The sequence below is a fragment of the Lipotes vexillifer genome, unplaced genomic scaffold (genome assembly GCF_000442215.2).
Source record: "Lipotes vexillifer unplaced genomic scaffold, Lipotes_vexillifer_v1.1 scaffold661, whole genome shotgun sequence".
Taxonomy (NCBI): domain Eukaryota; kingdom Metazoa; phylum Chordata; class Mammalia; order Artiodactyla; family Lipotidae; genus Lipotes; species Lipotes vexillifer.
In genome coordinates this window covers 1,061,511-1,079,856 of record NW_006796183.1, presented here as the reverse complement: position 1 = coordinate 1,079,856, position 18,346 = coordinate 1,061,511, and the positions used below count along the sequence as shown (strand labels likewise).

Below are 18,346 nucleotides of genomic sequence, written 5' to 3'. Positions count from 1 at the left end.
ATCAATGGTGACAGGACAACTGGCTGTCCACTACGGGAAAAATAAAGTTAGATCTACTTCTCATCACATACAAAAGTAAATTCCAGACAGATTAAAAAATTAAATACAGAAAGTATTCAAAGAAAATACGCGATAGTTTTCTAATAACACTGGGATAGAGAAGGCCTGTTTAAGCAAGATATAAAGCCCAGAAGCCATAAAAGAAATGCCTGATAAGTTTAGCTGTCTCATGGAAATCTCAAGACTTAATACATCCGAAGGTACGTTCATCACTGCCCCAAACCTGCACCTTCTCTGGTTTGCCTCATCTCGGTGAGTGGCACTCAGATCTTAGACGCATCCCTCCTCCAGCCCTCCCAGTCCCCTCGTTAAGTCTTGCTCATTCTATTTCCTAAAAATCTCTTGCCTCCATCTGCTTCTCCACATCACCAGTATATCTCCACCTCCATTTCCACCGCCACTGGCCTAGTTCTGGGCTACCATTTCTGGCCTGGACCAGAAATACATAGTAGAGTCTGCTAGTTGCTGTCTCTGCCTTCTGCGTTAACACCCCTAATCCTTGAAAGATAATTCTGAAACACAAATCGGGTCCTGTCATGCTCCTCCTCAAACATGTGAGTCTCCCCATCATTCCCAGAACAGTGAAATTATAAGCTCCTTAGTCTGGCATTTGGGGCTCTGCAGGGTTTCTTCTAGATGGCCACCGCTGACCTCGCCGCCTTCATCTCGCCGCTCCCCTGCCTCTTATTCTTCATCATCCCCCACCTGCTCAACTTAAATTTGTGGGGCACACTCCACATTTCCCCTCCAGAAATGTGCCTGTGCTGTTCCGTATGCTGAGAACACCTCCCCACGTCAACCCCGACTTGCTGGCCGGCCCTCTCTGCATGTTTAACTTCGTCCTCCCAGGAACCCTTTCCTGAACCTTGGACTGAACAAAGTGCCCTTTTTTGTGCCTCCTCTCATAGCACTGTTCACACCGCACCACTTATAGATGCAGTCTCTGAGCTCCTCGAGGGCAGGGAGCTGCAGAGTCTGCAGCCCTGTGGCCCAGCATGGGCCTGCGCAGCCGGCACACAGAAGGTGTCAGTGTGTATTTGCTGAATGAATGAGTGCATGAATAGATGGCCTTCCAAGAGCTTCCTTGGGTCCCTTCCCTCCTGAGGGTGGCCCTGGCCCAGGCTCTGCATCCTGTCCTCTACCGTTCAACTCCCAGACAAGTGCAGCCAACTGGAGCGTGTCAGCCTCAGGTGGTTGCCCTGTGTGTGTTCTTGCCGGCTGTCCTAAGCGATCTGAGCCACCCTTCCACTAGCAGCTATTTTGCCAAGCAGATATTTGACTACCCTTGGAGCCAGCCAGCAAGCTCATCCTTTGTTAGGTGCTGGCCCCCACTCACCTCTCTGAGGGGATTTTGCAGCCGACCCCCCCCCCATTACAGCCTTGGCAATGTAAAAACACGGAAAATTAATTCCAACATTAAAAATATTAATGCCCCCCAAAAGAAGAGGGCAATCTTGTCACAAGTTGATGTTCCTGCAGGAACATAAAAACAGGTTAGTCTTCTAGAATTTGGAGGTGAGGAAGACCTACTCTTGGAGGCCTCCATTGTGGGCACAAGGCTCCCTGCCCCCGACCCCAGAACAGCCTCAGGCTGGCCTCGGTAGCTCAATGACGCGCCACAAGGTGGGGCTGCTGACCCAGATGGCCCCAGAGCTTCGAGCAGAGGACTTTCTGGGAGGCTCACCCGGTGCTCTCTCTGAACTTATGGTCTATTAAAAGCCCAGATTTGTCTCTCTGCTGATCAGTGGGTTGCACTGACTCTTAGGTAGGCTCTCGGGGCTGTCTTCCCCAGTCTGGGTCTCTCTTCATTGTGGTGGGCCAGTTGCAACAAGTTAAGACTCCAGAATCCCCAGTGGACAGGGTCAGTAGTCAGAGTTTGTGGCGCGAGTGACAAGTGGTTTCACCAAGTGTGCTGGCCCCTGTGTAATCTGTGCCACAGATTGTACAGTATACACCTTCTCACCATTGGGTCATCCAGAAAACTAGCATCCTTGCCTTCCCTTCAAGAAGAGAGGAGGTATTCCAAACACAGCATGTGCAGACATGTGGGTGCATCACCCGTTCAGTCCAACCAGTAACACTGAGGGAGTATCTGTTGTCACCCCTAGTGAACCTGAAGTTTGGAGAAACTCGGCACTTGCCGCAGGGCACACAGCCAGTGGGCGAAGTTAAAACTACAAACAGGTCTGACTCCAAAACCCACTTTGTCATTTTCAGAAAACATAAGTGGTTCCTTGAGGTTGGAATCCGGGCGTTGGGGGTAGAGAGTGATGGGGGTGAGACCAGAGATAGCAGGGATCTGTTTTTGCAGGGCCTCTAACTTGAAGTCATAATAAGGAGTGTGTAGACTTGAAAGTAAGGACAGGGGAGCCACTGAAGGGATTTAAAGAGAAAAGAACATGATCAGGTTTGTGTGAGGAAGATCACTTTGGCTGTAAGAGAATGGATTAAAGGGAAAAGAAAGAGGACCAGCTGCTGTTGTAAGAGCAGGAGATGATGGGGTCTGGGCTGGGAAGTGGTGCCAGAATGAAGGGAAGTAGATGATGAGACAGAGAAGAAGATAAAGCCTGCCCTTCACGCTTGATTGGTTTTGGGGGGAAGGCAGGATTGTCAAGCTTGAATCAGGTTTCTTCTGGGACATTTGGGAGTGCCATTCACTGGGATGGAGAACATAGGGGAGAGAAGGAGCTTGGGGGAGAAAATTAGTTCACTGCTGGACGTTTTGAGTTTGTATGGATACCTAGGAAGAGATGTTCCAGAGGCGTTTGGATCTGTGGTCTGGAGCTCAGGAGAGAGGCCCAGACGAGACAGCAATTTTCAGAAGCTCAGGATGTGGATGAAGCCATCTGGCGTGTAGAGTGGGGAGAGGTCAGGGGCGAGACTGGGGCACATGGACCTTTGCCCAGCTCCAGACGAGGCACAGGTGGGAAGTCAGTGCTCCCCCACTGGATGGCTGGTGGCCTGGGTGGGGAGGAGCTGGGCACATTCACTTGGGCCAGGGGAGGTAGATTGAGCAATTTGTCCAGCAATGAGGGAGGAGCCAGATGAAGTCAATAGAAAACTAATTTTCTTTTCTGCTGGAAGAAATGAGGTGTGTGGCCGCTGGGTAATTGCAGATAACGAGGGGACTTATTCTTAATATGCACAGCAGCCACGGTCCCCAGAGTGGTCCCCAGAGTGCCGGAGACAGCAAGGATCGGAGGGGCCCTGACAAGGCCAGATTTATTTGGGAAGAAAATCACCTATCGTAGCCCTTTCAACGGTGCCGTGACAGCCCCTGGACCCTGTCATAAACCCTCCCCACTCCTGGGGCCCGCCTCTCCTGCACAGCCATTCCTGCCCCATTCCCCTTCCTGTCGACTGCCTAGCTCCTGCCGTCACAGCCCCCTCCCTCCACCCTCTACCCCCACAGCACAGGCGTGCACACTAAGGGAGACAAATGACGGGGCCTCAGCTGAGCGGGGCGCGTGTCCGGCCCATAAACCATGGGGATGGGTCACGTCTGGAGTTGCCATGGCCGCCACTACCCACCCATCTGTCTTCTCACTGTTCCGCCTCAGACCAGCCTTCATGGCTTCCCGAGCACCTAGAGGGTCACCTGTCCATGCCCACATCCACCGTAGCTACATTCATACTGAGCTCTGAGAGACAGGACCCCGTGTGACTTGTCTGGCCTGACCTAGAGAGCTCGTCTGCCGAGCGCCGGGTCTGCAGAGCTGGTCTGGCTGATGATACGGGGCCTGGCCTGACCAGACTTCTCCCACTCCCACAGTCTTTTTCTAGCTCTGGTGGATCCCCTTTCCTGGTCTAAGGCCCTGGCAAGGGCAGGCTGGGAGCTCAGTGCAAGGGGTTGGTCCTTGACAGACGCAGGGGCCTCCTGACCCCACCTTGACCTTACCACCCCCACACCTGATTATGACATCGACGTACTTCTGCCACCACAGCATCTACCCCACGACGGTGGTGGCAGCTGAGGTCCTGCTTATGGCACAGGAGCAGAGCGCCTATGGGAGGTGGGAGGGGGATGGAAGCAGAGGCAGGTGAGGGAGTCGGGGCCCACGACCATGATACTGCGGCTCCAGAAGTAGCTGTTCCTGTGGCCGCCGGGGTCTAGGTCAGTTTTCACCACGGAGTTTCTTACGGCAGAGTCAATACTGAGGAAGCTGCTGCGACAGGGTCTCGCAGGCGCAGATGTCTTTAATCTGAGATATGGCCAGAGACAGGGCTGAAGCCTGCCGGGGTGGGAGAGGCAGGGCTTGGGCTGAGCTACACAGGCGTGTCTGGTAGAAGGCTGCCGGCCAGGGTGTTAGGAGGACCACAGACCCGGCCCCTCTCCACTGGCCTGGGCTGCACAGGAGCAGGCGCCCCGGCGGTAGCTGCTGGAGCACGTGAGCCTGGGACCCCGGCCCGGAAGTGCCGAGACTTGTGCCTTGTCACCAGTGATTATGGCCTGGGCCACATCTCCCACACACATGCAAGTGCCGGCAAAGTCACCCTGGCCGTGGGCGTGATGAATGGCTGCACAGTAATGAAATGGAGACATCAAGACGGGTGGCGGGAAGACGGAGTGTGGCGGACGGGCCGTCCCCACGCGGCGGCAACAAGAAGGATCGCCCAGCGGCCGGGGGCCGTCAAGGGAGAAATTACACATTTACTCTGCCTTTTTCTTACTGCGACGGTGCCCATACATCACCGCTGGGGCCAGGGAGGGACACGCCGGCCAATTTCCAGCATGAGTTATGGGACTCAGAAGCATTGAGACCAGGCTTCTTGCTGGCCCAGCATCACCCGGCCTAACCTGAAGCTGGAGCTGCTGCCACCTGGGGATAGGACCCACTGGTTTAGAGCCTATGGCTCCTGAATCTGAACCTGCCTCCCACCCCCACCCGTGTACCTCTGGGGCCCATCTAAACGTCTTCTCTTCCTCTTTTTAGATGACTGCAAGAACATCGCCAACATCATGAAGACACTTGCATACCGAGGCTTCATCTTCAAGCAGACATCAAAGCCGTTCTGACTGGCCGAGGATGGGATGGGGCAGGACAGGGTAGCTGCTTGGCCCAGCCCAAAACCCTCCTCTCCCTCACCAGAGGGGCAAAGGGAGAGTGGCACAGCTCTACGTCCAGAGTGTCCCCCAGCCCGCCCTGTGGGCTTGTGTCCTGGGTAAGGCTTGGCCACTTGGCCCCTCTGGAACAGACACTTTGTGCCCCCTACCCCCTCCCCTCAACCTCAGCCCAGTATCAGGGGCCCTCCCATTGTGGGCCTGGGCTGGGGGACCTCCTCCTCATTGTCTCCTCCCAGTACAGGCTTCTTGCTGGGGCCACCAAGCCCCCCTGTGCCCCCTCCCATCTGTAGTGCATGGTGTGTGGTGCCCCCAGGGCTCCAGGACAGATCAGGCCCCACCTTGTGTCTACCCCCATCCCCGCTGTGAACGTGCCACTGAATAAAGTCGGGGAAACGAGGCCCTGGGTGTGTGTGTGGACCAGGCAGTGCCGTGCCTGACACTGTCTGGATATGCAGGGGTTAGAGCATATGCCAGGCTGTCCTGTGCTCAAGGCCACCAGTAGAGCTGGCAGTCTCTGGAGCACCTAGGGGACCCACACCGAATATGCACAGGGCCCTGGGGACTGTCTGAGCACAAGGCTGTGTGTGCTCAAGGCTACGGTCATTGCTGTGTGTGAACCAACCTGAGTGCAGAACCACGGGTGTTCCTGGGTACAGGTGTTTGGGCAGAGCTGGTCAGTGGTTAAAGGGCTGCTAAGGGCCTCAGTGCAGGCAAGCCCCAGCGCCATCCCCATGGAGTGGGTATGGTGATCCCCCTCCTGCCCACCCTCCCAGCCAGGGGCATGAGAAGTGGTGGGAAGGAAAAGGAAGCAGCCCAGTCCAACTCAGCAGCTCTATTTACACAGCACCATCCCACACCCCATGTGGCCCCTCACGGCTTCTTGGCTTTCTTCACAGAAGAGGAGCTGGAGGCCGATTCCCGTCGCTTCCTCTGAGGAGACACAGAAGGTGCTGAGGTCAATGGCCCCCAGGGTCAGATTCAGGCTGGGTGCACGTGTTTCACTCTCTGAGTCAGGAAGGTGATGCCCACTGACCGACCACCCACTCCCTCATTCTCAGAACCCCTCAGAGTGACGACTCCTGTTGCAGGCACTAGAGGGGGTGGGGCCTGCGTACGCACGTGCGTGTGCTCACTAGCAGGGCTAGCTTGCGCTCTCCCGGCCTCTTACCGAATTGGGTGTGAGGGGTGCGCCCACCACATCAATGATGGCGTCCTTGCTGGGGTCTGGGCCAAGACCGGGTTCAGGCACCGCCGGCTCCGCTGGGGCCGGGGCTGGGCCCGATGCCGGTGTGGCGGGGCCCCCCAGCACACCGGCCCGGGCCAGCGCCTCGTGCCGGTGCCGCAGCATCTGCAGCTCATACTCGCAGTTGGCGCATGCCTGCTTGAGCTCGTAGAGCAGCACCAGGTCACTCCGCAGCTCATTGAACATGTGTACCAGCTCCTCTGTGGGCGTCGGGCTCAGTTCTGTGGGCAGGTGGGTGGAAGGCACAGGGACAGAGCTGGAGTGCGGTGGGAGGCCGGCAGCCGGAACTGCCCCCCACGCCCGGCCTTCATCCGCAGCCTCGGGGGGGACGTCCTGAGGGGCTGGCCCCCGCACTCACCCACACCCAGCTCCAGCAGCATCTGTTCCAAGGCCTTGATCTTCTTCTGTCCCACAGAGCTCGGCAGCTTCATCTGCAATGACCCAGGCAGCTAAGCCCTTTCCCCGCCACAAGCGGTTTAGAATGAAGGAGACTAAAGGCAGTGGGGGGAGTGGAAGAGAAGTTAACCCCTAGAGGCAGCTCTGGGTCACAGAAGAAAACAGCCAGTAAGCGGAATAGAGCGAAAGCTGTGAGCTCAGCCTGGCATCCCCCTGAGATCCCAGTACGTCCGCCTCCACCTGCACCGGCCCCATGGCCTGCAGCATTCAGGCCGCAGAGCCCAGGGCCCAGACACAGTGAAGGAGGTGACTCACGTACCCGCTGGCTCCGCAGCGTGACGCCTGCGGACTTGAAGTCTGGGAACTTGATGCCTGCAGTCTCAGGAACGGCCTGGGGGAGAAGGAGTTACGGAGACCAGGGTGTCACGGGGAGGGGGCCCAGTGTTAGTCCCAGGCCCCTGCCGGCTCCGCGTGCCCTCCACCCTGAGCTGGGCTGACTTGGTCTCCACACCGGCTTCTCAGCCTCCTTTTTCTGGGGGAGCTTCTTCTTGGGGGCCTTGCGTTCCGTGCGCCGCTGCTCGGCAGTGGTGTCCGCCGCTGTTATCAGCTTCTGCAGGTCCTGGCTGCGCTTCTCCCGCTCCTTCTTCCGGGCCTCGATCTTGCGCAGCTCCTGCAGCAGGTACTCCTCCTCCGCCACCTGGGAAAGAGACGCTGAGACGCCCGTGAGGGTCATGGGGCGGTGAGAGGAGACGGGGAGACGAAGGGGTGCCGGGCTGTCTGTGAGGGAACCTGAGCAGCAGGGGATCGTGAGGGAGGTGAGGGCTACAGAGAGCAGGGAGGGTGGCCGGCGAGAGGCAGGACTGGATGGGGGCGGGAAGAGGGGGAAGAAGGGGAGCCTGGGGTGAGGGAGTTGAGGGTATGGAGGAGGGAGGCAACAGTCAAGGGGTTTCACGGCACGGAGCAGAGTCTGTGGGACTCGGGCTGACCTGCTCTGGGGTCCGGTTATAGAGACGCTCCAGCTGTTCCTTCCGCCGTCGCTCGTGCCCAGCATCAAACACTGGTATCTTGAGATCTGTGCCTGGCACGGCCCGCACGTTGGCAAGCTTGGCACAGATGTGGTAGTAGCGCTCCTTCAAGTCCTCCACAGAACGCTTCTGAGGATAAAGATATAGAGAGAGGGAGGATGAATACTCAGAGGCATGTGGAAAGGAGCTCATGAAGGTAGTGGGCCTGCCACGCCCGGGGGTTGGGCCCACCTGCAAATGCACGGATACCAGCTCACCTTGAACTGCTGGTGGTCATACCGGTCATGGATAACAACAAAACGTAGGTCAAAGCGGCGGCTAAGGTCAAAGAGGTGGTCGGTTTCTGCCTTTGTCCAAGCGTCATCATGAAGATAGAGCTGGTACTCCTGCTCTGAATACACGGGCACCTGCACCGTCTGCAGGCATGGAGGGACAGGGGGCACGCCCACGTCACGGCACGTCCCGCAGGCTCCAGCAGCCTGACCACAGCCCCTCCTGTTTATTGTCAATCCCTGGGCTGGACAAAAGCAAATCCTCTGCCTGGGACCCTGCACAGGACACCTGGAGATGATGTTTCCAGAGCAAGAAAAGAAACTCTCTGCTTGACCAAACGCCCTGGCAGGCTCTCGAACTGTTGCCTGCCTCTGAATCCACTCCAGGACCGACTTCATCATGCCTTCGGCTCCAGAGCCTCGGTAACAGGACACATGCTCCTGACCCGATGCTTAAGGTGAGGGGACCACGTGTAAGTGCTTCTGGGGAGTCCAAATGTCAACTTTGGAGTAAGGAAGATGGCTAAATTCTGGAGAAAGGCCCAGGAGCCCTAGTCATGGCACACTTGTCTGAAGCACTCCTGCCACCCAGTGGTGACAGTGAGACTTGCAGCTCCCCCAGAGCTGGCCAAGGTCACATCTCTAAGGGAAAGGCACCTGAATCCTACTCGCAAAATACGCCCCCCACCCCAACACCCGTGTCCTGTCCCCCAGACCTCCCTCAGGGACAAAAAGCACCACCACCAGCTGCGTCTATCAGTCAGAGACCCCAGGAAAGAGACAATGCTAGGCTGGACCATGGAAGTTTCTCCATCAAAGACCACATTGGCTCTGAACCTGCTCTCAAAACCCTTATGTCCAGCTGCCTCTTGGACATCTCCTACTGGAGATCCTATATACATCTCAAACTGAATATGTTCAGGTGATAGATGTTAACTAGGCTTACTGGGGTGGTCATTTCACAATATATACAAATACTGGATCATTATGTTGTAATGAAGCTAATATATGTATGATATATAATAATTATACCTCAATTAAAAAAAAAAAACAAATCCTAATATGTTCAGTACTGAGCTCATCGCCCTCCCTCAAACTCCTATCTCCCCCAGTCCGGATCTCAGTCAATGTCACCATCACCCAAGCGGAAACCTAGCAGGCATCTTTAAATCCTACCTTTACCCTTGACCCATCCCCTTTCCCACATCTGTGGATTTTACCTCCCAATTCTGTATCTCCTGCCACAACCCTGTCCAGACCACCACTACCCCTTGCCTGGATAGAGAAACAGCCTCCCCACTGGTGTCTCTGCCTCCATTTAATCCTCTTCCAAACAATTCTCCATCTGCAGCCAAGATGTGACCTCTCTGAACACTGCTACTTAAAATAAAAAGAAGCTCACCATCAAGCAAGGGAGATGGTCATTCATTCAACAACTACTTTTCATGGGCCTGCTAGCCCTATGCTGGGGACACAATGCTGAATAAGACAGATAGGGGCCTTGCCTTCTCAGAGCTCACAGTCCAGTTGAAAATTTAGTAAAGTGCAGCGAATTTGATGACAAAGGTATGCCTAGGGTATAATGAGTGACACCTGATGCCGCCTGGGACAAGGGTTGTCAGGGAAGAGGTAAATGGAGCCTGGTTCAGTCTTAAGGTTAAGTAGAACTGAACCAGTGAGGGAAGGCGTTGGAGAGACTCCTAAGCAGGGGGGCCACATAAACAGCGATGAGAGAGAAATGGCCTGATGTGTGCGGGCTTGGCAGTCAGGGACACTAAGGGAAACAAGAAAAGGGTGAGACAGGGAGAGGCCTGAAGAGAGCCTGGAGACAGAGGCAAGCTGCTGCAAGCCTTGTGTGACTGCTAAGGAGTCTGGAATTCATCCTGTGGGTGACGGGAGTCAGTAAGGTTAGTTTTAAAGAGAGGAGTGAGATGGTCATGATTCTCTTTTACAAGGACCACCCTGGCAACAGTGAAGACGGGGTGAAACATGAGCCTGGGAGACCAGCTGGTAGGTTTAAGAAATAATCCAGGTGGGAAGTGAAGAGGCCTGAAATAAAGCAACACCAGTGGAAGGTAGAGAAAAGGGCATGGACTTGAGAGGCTTTAGATTAAACATCATAGGATGTGACAACTGGCTGTGAGGGGTGAGAGAAGATGCTGTCATAGGTAACTCCTATGTTTCTGGCTTGAGCAGGAAAGCGGCTGGGGAGCCACAGACTGAAAGCGGGACCCCAGGAGAGAGCAGTATTGGAGGGAAGATTGTTAGTTCCCTTTACTTCGACTTCACTCTCCACCCAGTCACCACGATCTTTCTAAAACTCAAATCTGATCCCGACACCTCTCTACTTAAAATTTGCCAGTGGCTCCCTAAAGACATCAGAGCAAAGCCCAAATTCCTGAGCCTGGCTGCCAAGCCCTGCCTGACGTGGCCCTGCTGCCCTCTCAGGTCTCATCTCCCACCATATCCTACCCTGGACTTCAGGCTCCATCAACAGGGAAATGCCCACAGCATCCCACACATATGACTGATTTTTCATTTATGCCTTTGCTCATGATGTCCCCTCTGCCTGAACAAGTCACTGCACTCCTTTTCTACTATCACCTGGTAACATCCTTTGAGACTCAAATCAATACCATATGACCCAGCAATCCCACTCCTGGGCATATATCCGGAGAAAACTCTAATTTGCAAAAATACATGCACCCCTATGTTTATAGCAGCACTATTCACAGTAGCCAAGACACGGAAGCAACCTAAATGCCCATCGACAGATGAATGGATAAAGAAGGTGTGGCACATATATACAATGGAATATTACTCAGCCATAAAAAATAATGAAATAATGCCATTTGCAGCAACATGGATGGACCTAGAGATTATCATACTAAGTGAAGTAAGTCAGACAGAGAAAGACAAATATCATATGATATCACTTATATGAGGAGTCAAAAATATAATACAAATGAACTTATTTATAAAAGAGAAACAGACTCACAGACATAGAAAATAAACTTACGGTTACCAAAGGGGAAGGGGGAGAGGGATAAACTAGGAGTTTGGGATCAGCAGATACAAACTACAATATATAAAACAGATAAACAAGGTCCTACTGTATATAGCACAGGGAACTATATTCAATATCTTGTATTAACCTATAATGGAAAAGAGTAAGAAAAAGCATACACAGACACACACACACACACACACGCACACGCACACGCATAACTGAGTCACTGTGCTGCACACCAGTAACACAACATTGTAAATCAACTATACTTCAATTTAAAAAAAACTCAACTCAAGCTCTAACTTCTCCAGGAAGTGCCCATGACCTTCAGTTCCTCCCAATATGGCATGTATCCCACCAAACTGTAATTGCCTGTGCCTCCCCCCAGCTCCCCAGCAACATGCAGAGTTTCTAGAGGGCAGATACTGTGTCTGATTCATGTTTGTGTCCTCACTGCCTCTGGCTTGACTCGGCATGGAGTAGTATTTACTAAATACAAAATGAACACTCTTTTGTCTTTACCTCAAATTGTCTCATCCAACCTTCCCACCCCCACCTCAAATCTCTTACCTCTTGGTTATCCCTTCTCAGTCTTACATCTCCAGCCCCTCCCTCCACTGGACCTGAGGGGACTAAGGATGGTGGTGAGGGGCCTAAGGAGGAAAACCAGTTTGGGGGCATGGGGGAGAATGATGGGTCACACCTGGATGTACTGAGTCTGAGAGGCCTGTGAGCCATCCAGGGGGAGGTGTCCAGGTGCAGGTGGGTATACTGGCTGAGGGGAAGGAAGTCAGGACTTGGGAGTCCTGGGTTCAAGCCCCCAGTGCTTGCAGGCTCGAAGTCTAGGCTGCTCCAAGCTGCAGGGACTGTGGGGCCGTATCGTGAGTGGCTTAAACAACAGCCTAGGGAATCCTAGCCCAGCCCAGCTCTGCTTCTCACTGGCTGGGTGAGTCTGTATAAGGCCCTGCTCCATCTGAGCCACAGTAATCTAGACCAGAGATAATTCAGCTTGGATTAGGGTACAGAGAATGAAGAACACAGGCAGATGGGATTTATTATAGAAACAGAGTCAGCAGGACTCAATGACTCGATGTATCACTGAAGTCTAACTCAAATGCCAGCTTCTCAGAGAGGCCCTCCCTGACCACCCTATCTATTAGGCCTCCCCTACACCTACAAGTTCACTCTTTATCTCATTTCATATCCTGGTTTCATTTTATTGACGGCTCTTATCTGAAAGAATCCAATTTATTCGTTTACATGTTTGTTATCTGTCTTCCCCTACCTTCTTCGTCCCACTGTTGACTGAAATAATATGAGAGCTAAGGGAGAAGCTAAGTCAAGGATGATTCCCAAATTTCTGGTTTGGGCAATTGGGTGGATAGTGGTGTCATTCACTTAAGTGAGGAACAGGTTTGGGGGTGGGGAACTGAGGGAAGATTATGAGTTCTGCTCAAGGGTATCCACTTGATCTGAAGTACCCGTGGGGCCTTCAGGGAGAGAGGTAAGCAAATGACTGGATATATATGGACTGCTGCTCTGGACTGGAGATACTGAATTGGGGTTAATGGCATACAGAGGGAGACTGAGGTCACAGGGTAAATGAGACACACTAGGGAGAAAGTAGAGAGTGAGAAGAGTAGAGCACCTAGGACACAGCTCTGAAGAATAGCGAGAAATAAAAGGCTAAGGCAACAAACCAAAACTCAGAGCAGGACAGGAGAGGACAGGATCTCATGGGCAGTGAAGACCCACAGAGGTATTTGCACCAATGACTGAGTGGGTAACCACTGTTAATGACCTGGCCTGAGGGGGCCTCTGGAGCCCACTAGGAGACTGGAGTGCTCAGGCAGGTGGCTCAGAGTAGGTGGGCAACCTTGGCCTACGTCCCAATGGTGGTGGCTCACCTTATTGAACCTGGCGAAAGGGTAGTCCTTGCCTTCCTCTGCTGCCCGTCGCCAGTGGAAGAACATGGCTCCATCCTTGCGGGCTGGGTTGGTGAATGGCATCCACTTCCACGGCCGCACCTTCTTGGAGCCCAACTTGGCCTTCACTGTGCGGTAGCCTTGACCAGTGTCACTGGGTAGCAGTGGGGGTGCATCCCTGGAAGCAGGGTTTAAGGAGGTGAGAGATTACAGTCAGAAGGTGCGTAGAGAGCCTTTGGACCCAGGCCGCTGATCTACCATACAGCAAGGAAGTCACGTCCTGGAGTGAGACATCCGAGCTCCCACATCCTAAGCAAGTGGAAGCCCTGTGTGGAGAGGGGAGCTGGGGAGAAAACTGGCTGGGAAAATTAGGAGTTAGGGACATGCAGGTTGGTCAGGGACCAAAGCCTGGGGGATCTGGGATTCTAATACTTGCTTCTTGTCAGAGTAGAGCAGTGCATAGACCTCCCGGTGCATGCCCTCGGGCCTCTTGAAGGTCAGTGTCTCAGAGGACTTCTTGGACTTTTTCTGGGGAGGGAAACCACAGGAGAGGAACCACAGGCTAGACTCCCTTCCCTGAAAATTCTTTAGCCCAGCTCAATCCCTGAACAAACCAGCATCTACAGGTACAATGACACACATACACACTGTGACACATAATGACACACTATGAAGGTACAGAAACCCACTCAAGGGGCACCTGGGTCTGAGCAGATCATTCCCCTCCACACCCATACCTCAGAGCCCTACCTGTCAGAGCAGAAGATACTTTTCCAGCATCTCTCATCATGTCACACCGAGTTGATGTCCCCCCAATATCCCACAAGTGTCACACTCTCTAGGTCCTGTCTTACAAATGTCACACCCTCTTGGTCCCCACCATTTTCCACGGGGTCCCACCTCCTCCATCCCATCTCACCAAGGTGACACATATTCTCTATCCCGTTATTTCACATCTTTTACCGCCCATCTCACAAGAAGTGTGGCACCTCATCTCTCCCCGAGCCGTCTTCCGTTGTCACTCCTACCCACCACTTCACTAACGCTACCCAGAGCTCTCAGGCACCACTGCTACCTTGTCCGGATTGATAATGTCCTTCTTGCTGATGGTCCCGGAGGCTGCATCCCCCTCTGGACCCCCGAGTTCTAGAATGTCCCGCACATCCGCGCCCGTAGCCATCGCGCCCGAGAGAAGGGGGAGCGCCCCGAGGTCAACAGTCAGTGCCTGAGGAGCTACCAGGCTCAGATCGGGGGGCGGAGCCACTTCAGCCCCAAGTGGGGGCGGAGTGAAGAGGCGGGCCGCGAGGACAAGAGTGGCTCAGGGTCAGGTCGGGGCCCCGCCAGTGTCCCGCCGCCTGGGTCTCCCTAACGGCCCCAGCTGTCTCCTAAGACCCAGCGCCTCCGCACCTAGACGTCCGGGCTGCGGCCCAGCGACTCCCCTATTCCTGCAAAGCCGCAAACAGAAACTTCCGGTCGTGCGCGTTAGAAATGTGGCCGTCAGGAACACTTCCGGTCTGTGCTTAGCGGAAACCGAGCCGGCTGGTAACCCAATGTGAAAAGTACTGACCGCGCAGGGACTGCTGCACTCCTTGCTTCCCAGGAGCCCGCCCGTTTCCTGGGCTGCCTGCCTTCTGGCATTTTCCCTCTGCGTTGCTCCGTCGCGCAATGAAGAGAGAGTGCACAGCTTTGTGACCTTGGAAGTCGCTTAATTTCTCTGAACTCGTTTCTTCACTTTAAAATGGAAATTGTCACGGTACCTGCATAAGTGAAGTGCCAATAATCCATGTAAAACATTTGCACGGTGCCTTTTTTCATTACATAAATTAGTGGTATTAATTGCCCCTGTTCATTAAGTGCTAAGTACGTACCAGATACTGCTACGCGTTCGAGATGAAGAGATCAACTGGACAAGGCAGAGCTTCCCAGGGTGGCTGCCAAGATGGAGTGAGGTCTGGACCCCTCACTTGCACCTCCTCTGATTAGGGGGGAGGGGGCGGGTCGGGGCCTCATGGGGCTTTCCTGGAGGCCAGCTTCCTGGAAATTCACTAGTCTGGGAGCTAACTGCACTAGTGTGGGTTCCAAAGAAGTCCAAGAACACAGCCCCAGACAGGTAGCAGCTGGAAGAAGTATCCCTCAAAGGAAGAAACTTGCTGATCTCCCTGGAGAGAGAGAGAGACTTCTAGAACAGGAGGTCCTGAGGAAGCACAGAAGGGACAGGAGAAGCAGCTCCCAACTTCAGCCTCTGCAAACTAGCCTGTAGACATGGAGGACACTGGGCATTGAGCATGGGGGATGGAGTGGAGCTTGTAAGGTATTAAGGAGACCAGGCCCCAAGCCAGGGGCCTGTCAAAAATCCAAGCGGGGCCTGGAGAAGCAGACAGCCCACACAAGTGAGCTATCAGTGTTGTAACTTATTCTGGCTTGGGGGCATATGGGGACATAGCTGCTGCAGCCCACAAGCCTAGCTAGACCCCGAAAGTTTGAAGAACTGGGCCTAGAGGTACAAACCTTGCCCTGTTCCTGAGGCCTGATTCCTGGGTGAATCCTCTGAGCTCTAAACAGTTTCCAGGGGAAGCCAGGGTCTTGCAGCAGAAATTGCCCACAGGGTAAGGGAATGGTCCTTGGAGCGAGAAGTGGGAGAGGGCCCTGCACCTCTACCTCAAAACCCTTGACTCTGCCTGTAGTTACTGTGTTGCATAATTATTTGTTTAAGATATGTCTCTCTTGATAGAATCATTTCTGTGAGGGCAAGGATCATGGTACATAAATGTGTGTATGTGTAAGGCATTATTCTAGGCTCTGGGGATGCAGTGGGTGAATGAGATACAAATATTTCCCAGTGGGGCTTGTAACTAGCATATGAACAATAAAATAGATAGTGTAAGTTTGATGGTGACAAGTGCTGTGAAAAAAATTAAATAGGGTAATAGGATAGGGGACTATATGGAACCTCAGGGAAGTTTTCTCCAGGGAGCTGAAATCAGGGCTGAGGTTTAAGTGATGGAAATAGCCACAGAATACCCGGGGAAGGAGAGTTTCACACATGAGGAATAACACGTGCAAAGTCTCTAAAATGGAAGGAACTATGTGTTGAAAGGACATAAAGAAAAAAGGCCAGTGTGGTGGCTATTGGGTGAGGAGGGGGAGAATAGGAAGACTTAAGATCAGAGGTAGGCACTGGGGGCCATGATAAGGGGTTTACCCTAACGTTAATCATTTGTCATTGTGTCTTGGCCATGGCCTGGTTCTGTCCCCATCCTGGAGTGCCACCTTAGCTGCTGCCATTAAGAAATCCCCCAGAATGACGGGTCCAGAGCTGCTCATTCCTTCGGGAAACTGAGTCCAGGGGTTGGGGAAAAGAGGATGAGAGAGGGATGCCTCTCTCTTGACCCTTCTGGGGAGCCACTGCTACACTTCCTCTACCAGACTGCAGGTGACAACGGGTCTCCCTGCCAGCCCCGAGAGGAGCTTATTCTGCGGTGCCCACCCAGCCGACCCTCTTCAGGAACCCAGCATCACTTCTGAACAGACTCTTGCATTGCAGTGTCCTATTGAGGGGCCTGGGAGAGGGGCTTCGGGCTGGGGTGCTCTGGGGCTGCAAAGTTGACTTTAACAGAGTGTTTATTCAATCCTGAGAGCAATGTGAAGCCATTGAAGGGTGTGGGGAGGTGGCCTGGAGAGGAGAGTTAGGACGAAGGCTGAAAAGAGTCAGATTCATCTTTTAGAAAGATGACTGGCGGCTTGCCGGCGGGGAGGATGAAGCTGGAGGCAGGAGAACCTGGTGAGAGGCAGTGGTAGAGTCAGCTGGAACTGGGGGCTGGTTGGCTGTGGCAGTAGGATGCAGAATAAAAAAGAGTCGCAGAAGCCCCGCCCTCTTCAGCCTCTCTGTTCACAGCTGCGCCCAGAAAGAGTAGACTGGAGCTCCTGAGTGCCTGGCCTGGCTCTCTCCTTCCTTTCCCCCTCTCCCCTCCTCCCCTCTCCTACCAAGACTACTCACTCCTTAAGCGTGGCACTGGGTCTCCTCATCCTCTGGTCTCTCCCAGCATGTGCCCTATTTGCAGGGGCTCCTTAGGAGCTGTGGGAAAGGGAAGGTGGTCTGTGTGTGGTGTGATCAAGATCCAGAACCGCTCAGTCTGACCTGGTCTTGCTCAGGTTAATTATGAAGAACATTTTCCAACTAATAGGACAAATTTCCCACTTTTTGAAATGAGCAAAGAACATGATTAGGAAAGTCACAGAAGTGCAACAGCCAGTAGCCATACAGATAAGCATTCCACCTCACTGGGATTGAAAGAGCTGAAAAATTGAAAGCTATAATGAGAAATCATTTTATGCCTATCAGATAGGTAAAACTTGAACATAACTGGGATACCTATTTTTGACAAGGATATGGACGACATAGGCACCAGTCTCCTGTTGGTGGGAATGTACATTGATTCGATTTTGTTCATTAGTTCATTCAACAAATAATTGTTCAGTACTTACTGTAAGCCACTTAGATATGCCACTACATGCCAGGCCCTGTGCCACAGAGGCCTCAGCAGTTCAGAAGGAAAAGTGATCACTGCCTTCAGCTGGTACATTAAGAACTGTGCACTTGATCGTGTGAAAGTTGTACCTCAATAAAAAGAAAAACAGGTAGATGGGAACTGGAGCTGCCAATGAGGCCTGATAAAGATGACAACCTCTCCAAAGCATCCTGCGCCCCTTGGGGGAAAGCCAGTGGGGCGCACGAGATTGACAAAATCGAGGGCAAGGAGCTGGAGGACGGTGGCGTCGACAAGGCCTGTGTGGTCCCCTGCCAGTTCTGGGGGCCAAAGAAAGATGAAGACCTCCTCTGGGAATGGCTGGAAGGCACGTGTGGCACCAACAGGGAGCAGTCCCCGGACAGTGCCAGGTGCCTTCCCGAGGGGAGCGCCTCCCTTGGTGCTCTCGGGAGCCCCGCCCCCGTCCCCAGCGCTGAGTCTCCAGACTCTGCGGCTGAGTGGAGACTCCACCTCCATCCTCCGCAAAGGAAAAGGTTGCTGTTGTCAAACTCACCGCCCATGTATTCCAGGGTTTGTGGGAGTTCTCTCCCCGCACCATTTCAGCTTTTTTTGGAATTTGTGCTCTTGCAGGCATCTCCCTTCTCCTTCCCCTGCCAGTTCCACGTCGACAATTACCAGCTCTCCTGAGTGGACTCCTGGCCCCTTCCCTCACCCTCGCTCTCCTCACCTGTGGTCTATTTTATGCCATTTGGCTTTTTTTTTTTTTTTTTTTTTTTTTTGTTTCTTTTTTTCGCTGCGGTACGCGGGCCTCCCACTGTTGCGGCCTCTCCCGCTGCGGAGCACAGGCTCCGGACACGCAGGCT

General features: G+C 53.4%; 2 protein-coding genes across 4 annotated transcripts in view; one reads left to right on the top strand and one right to left on the bottom strand.

The window, feature by feature from the left end:
* Positions 1–5,538, top strand: part of ERI3 (ERI1 exoribonuclease family member 3) — a 131,347-nt gene extending 125,809 nt beyond the window's left edge. Inside the window, exon 9 of one of the 2 annotated variants that reach the window (XM_007468269.1) lies at positions 4,995–5,538. In XM_007468269.1, coding sequence (XP_007468331.1) covers positions 4,995–5,077 — 83 coding nt within the window. In that variant the 3' untranslated portion in view covers positions 5,078–5,538. The remainder of the gene's footprint in view (positions 1–4,994) is intronic. The other variant, XM_007468270.1, reaches the window with a different exon arrangement.
* Positions 5,539–5,936: 398 nt separating this feature from the next.
* DMAP1 (DNA methyltransferase 1 associated protein 1) lies at positions 5,937–14,485 on the bottom strand. 2 transcript variants are annotated; one of them, XM_007468267.1, is made up of 10 exons: positions 14,072–14,485; positions 13,433–13,524; positions 12,979–13,174; positions 8,047–8,205; positions 7,751–7,918; positions 7,276–7,461; positions 7,084–7,155; positions 6,727–6,799; positions 6,294–6,589; positions 5,937–6,055 (listed from the first exon to the last, which is right to left on the bottom strand). In XM_007468267.1, the coding sequence occupies exons 1-10, from the start codon at positions 14,174–14,176 to the stop codon at positions 5,996–5,998; spliced, it is 1,407 nt and encodes a 468-aa protein (XP_007468329.1). In that variant the 5' UTR covers positions 14,177–14,485; the 3' UTR covers positions 5,937–5,995. The 2 variants fall into 2 exon arrangements, with proteins under 2 accessions (XP_007468329.1, XP_007468330.1); XM_007468268.1 differs by having other exon boundaries at positions 5,944–6,055; positions 8,047–8,175; positions 14,072–14,218.
* Between the last annotated feature and the right edge of the window lie 3,861 nt (positions 14,486–18,346).

Coding starts and splice junctions, on each gene's coding strand:
- DMAP1 (XM_007468267.1), bottom strand. CDS start 14,176: ATGGCTACGGGCGCGGATGTGCGGGACATTCTAGAACTCGGGGGTCCA. Junction 13,525..14,071: donor ACATTATCAATCCGGACAAG/GTAGCAGTGGTG, acceptor TTCCCTCCCCAG/AAAAAGTCCAAGAAGTCCTC. Junction 7,919..8,046: donor ATGACCACCAGCAGTTCAAG/GTGAGCTGGTAT, acceptor CTTTATCCTCAG/AAGCGTTCTGTGGAGGACTT.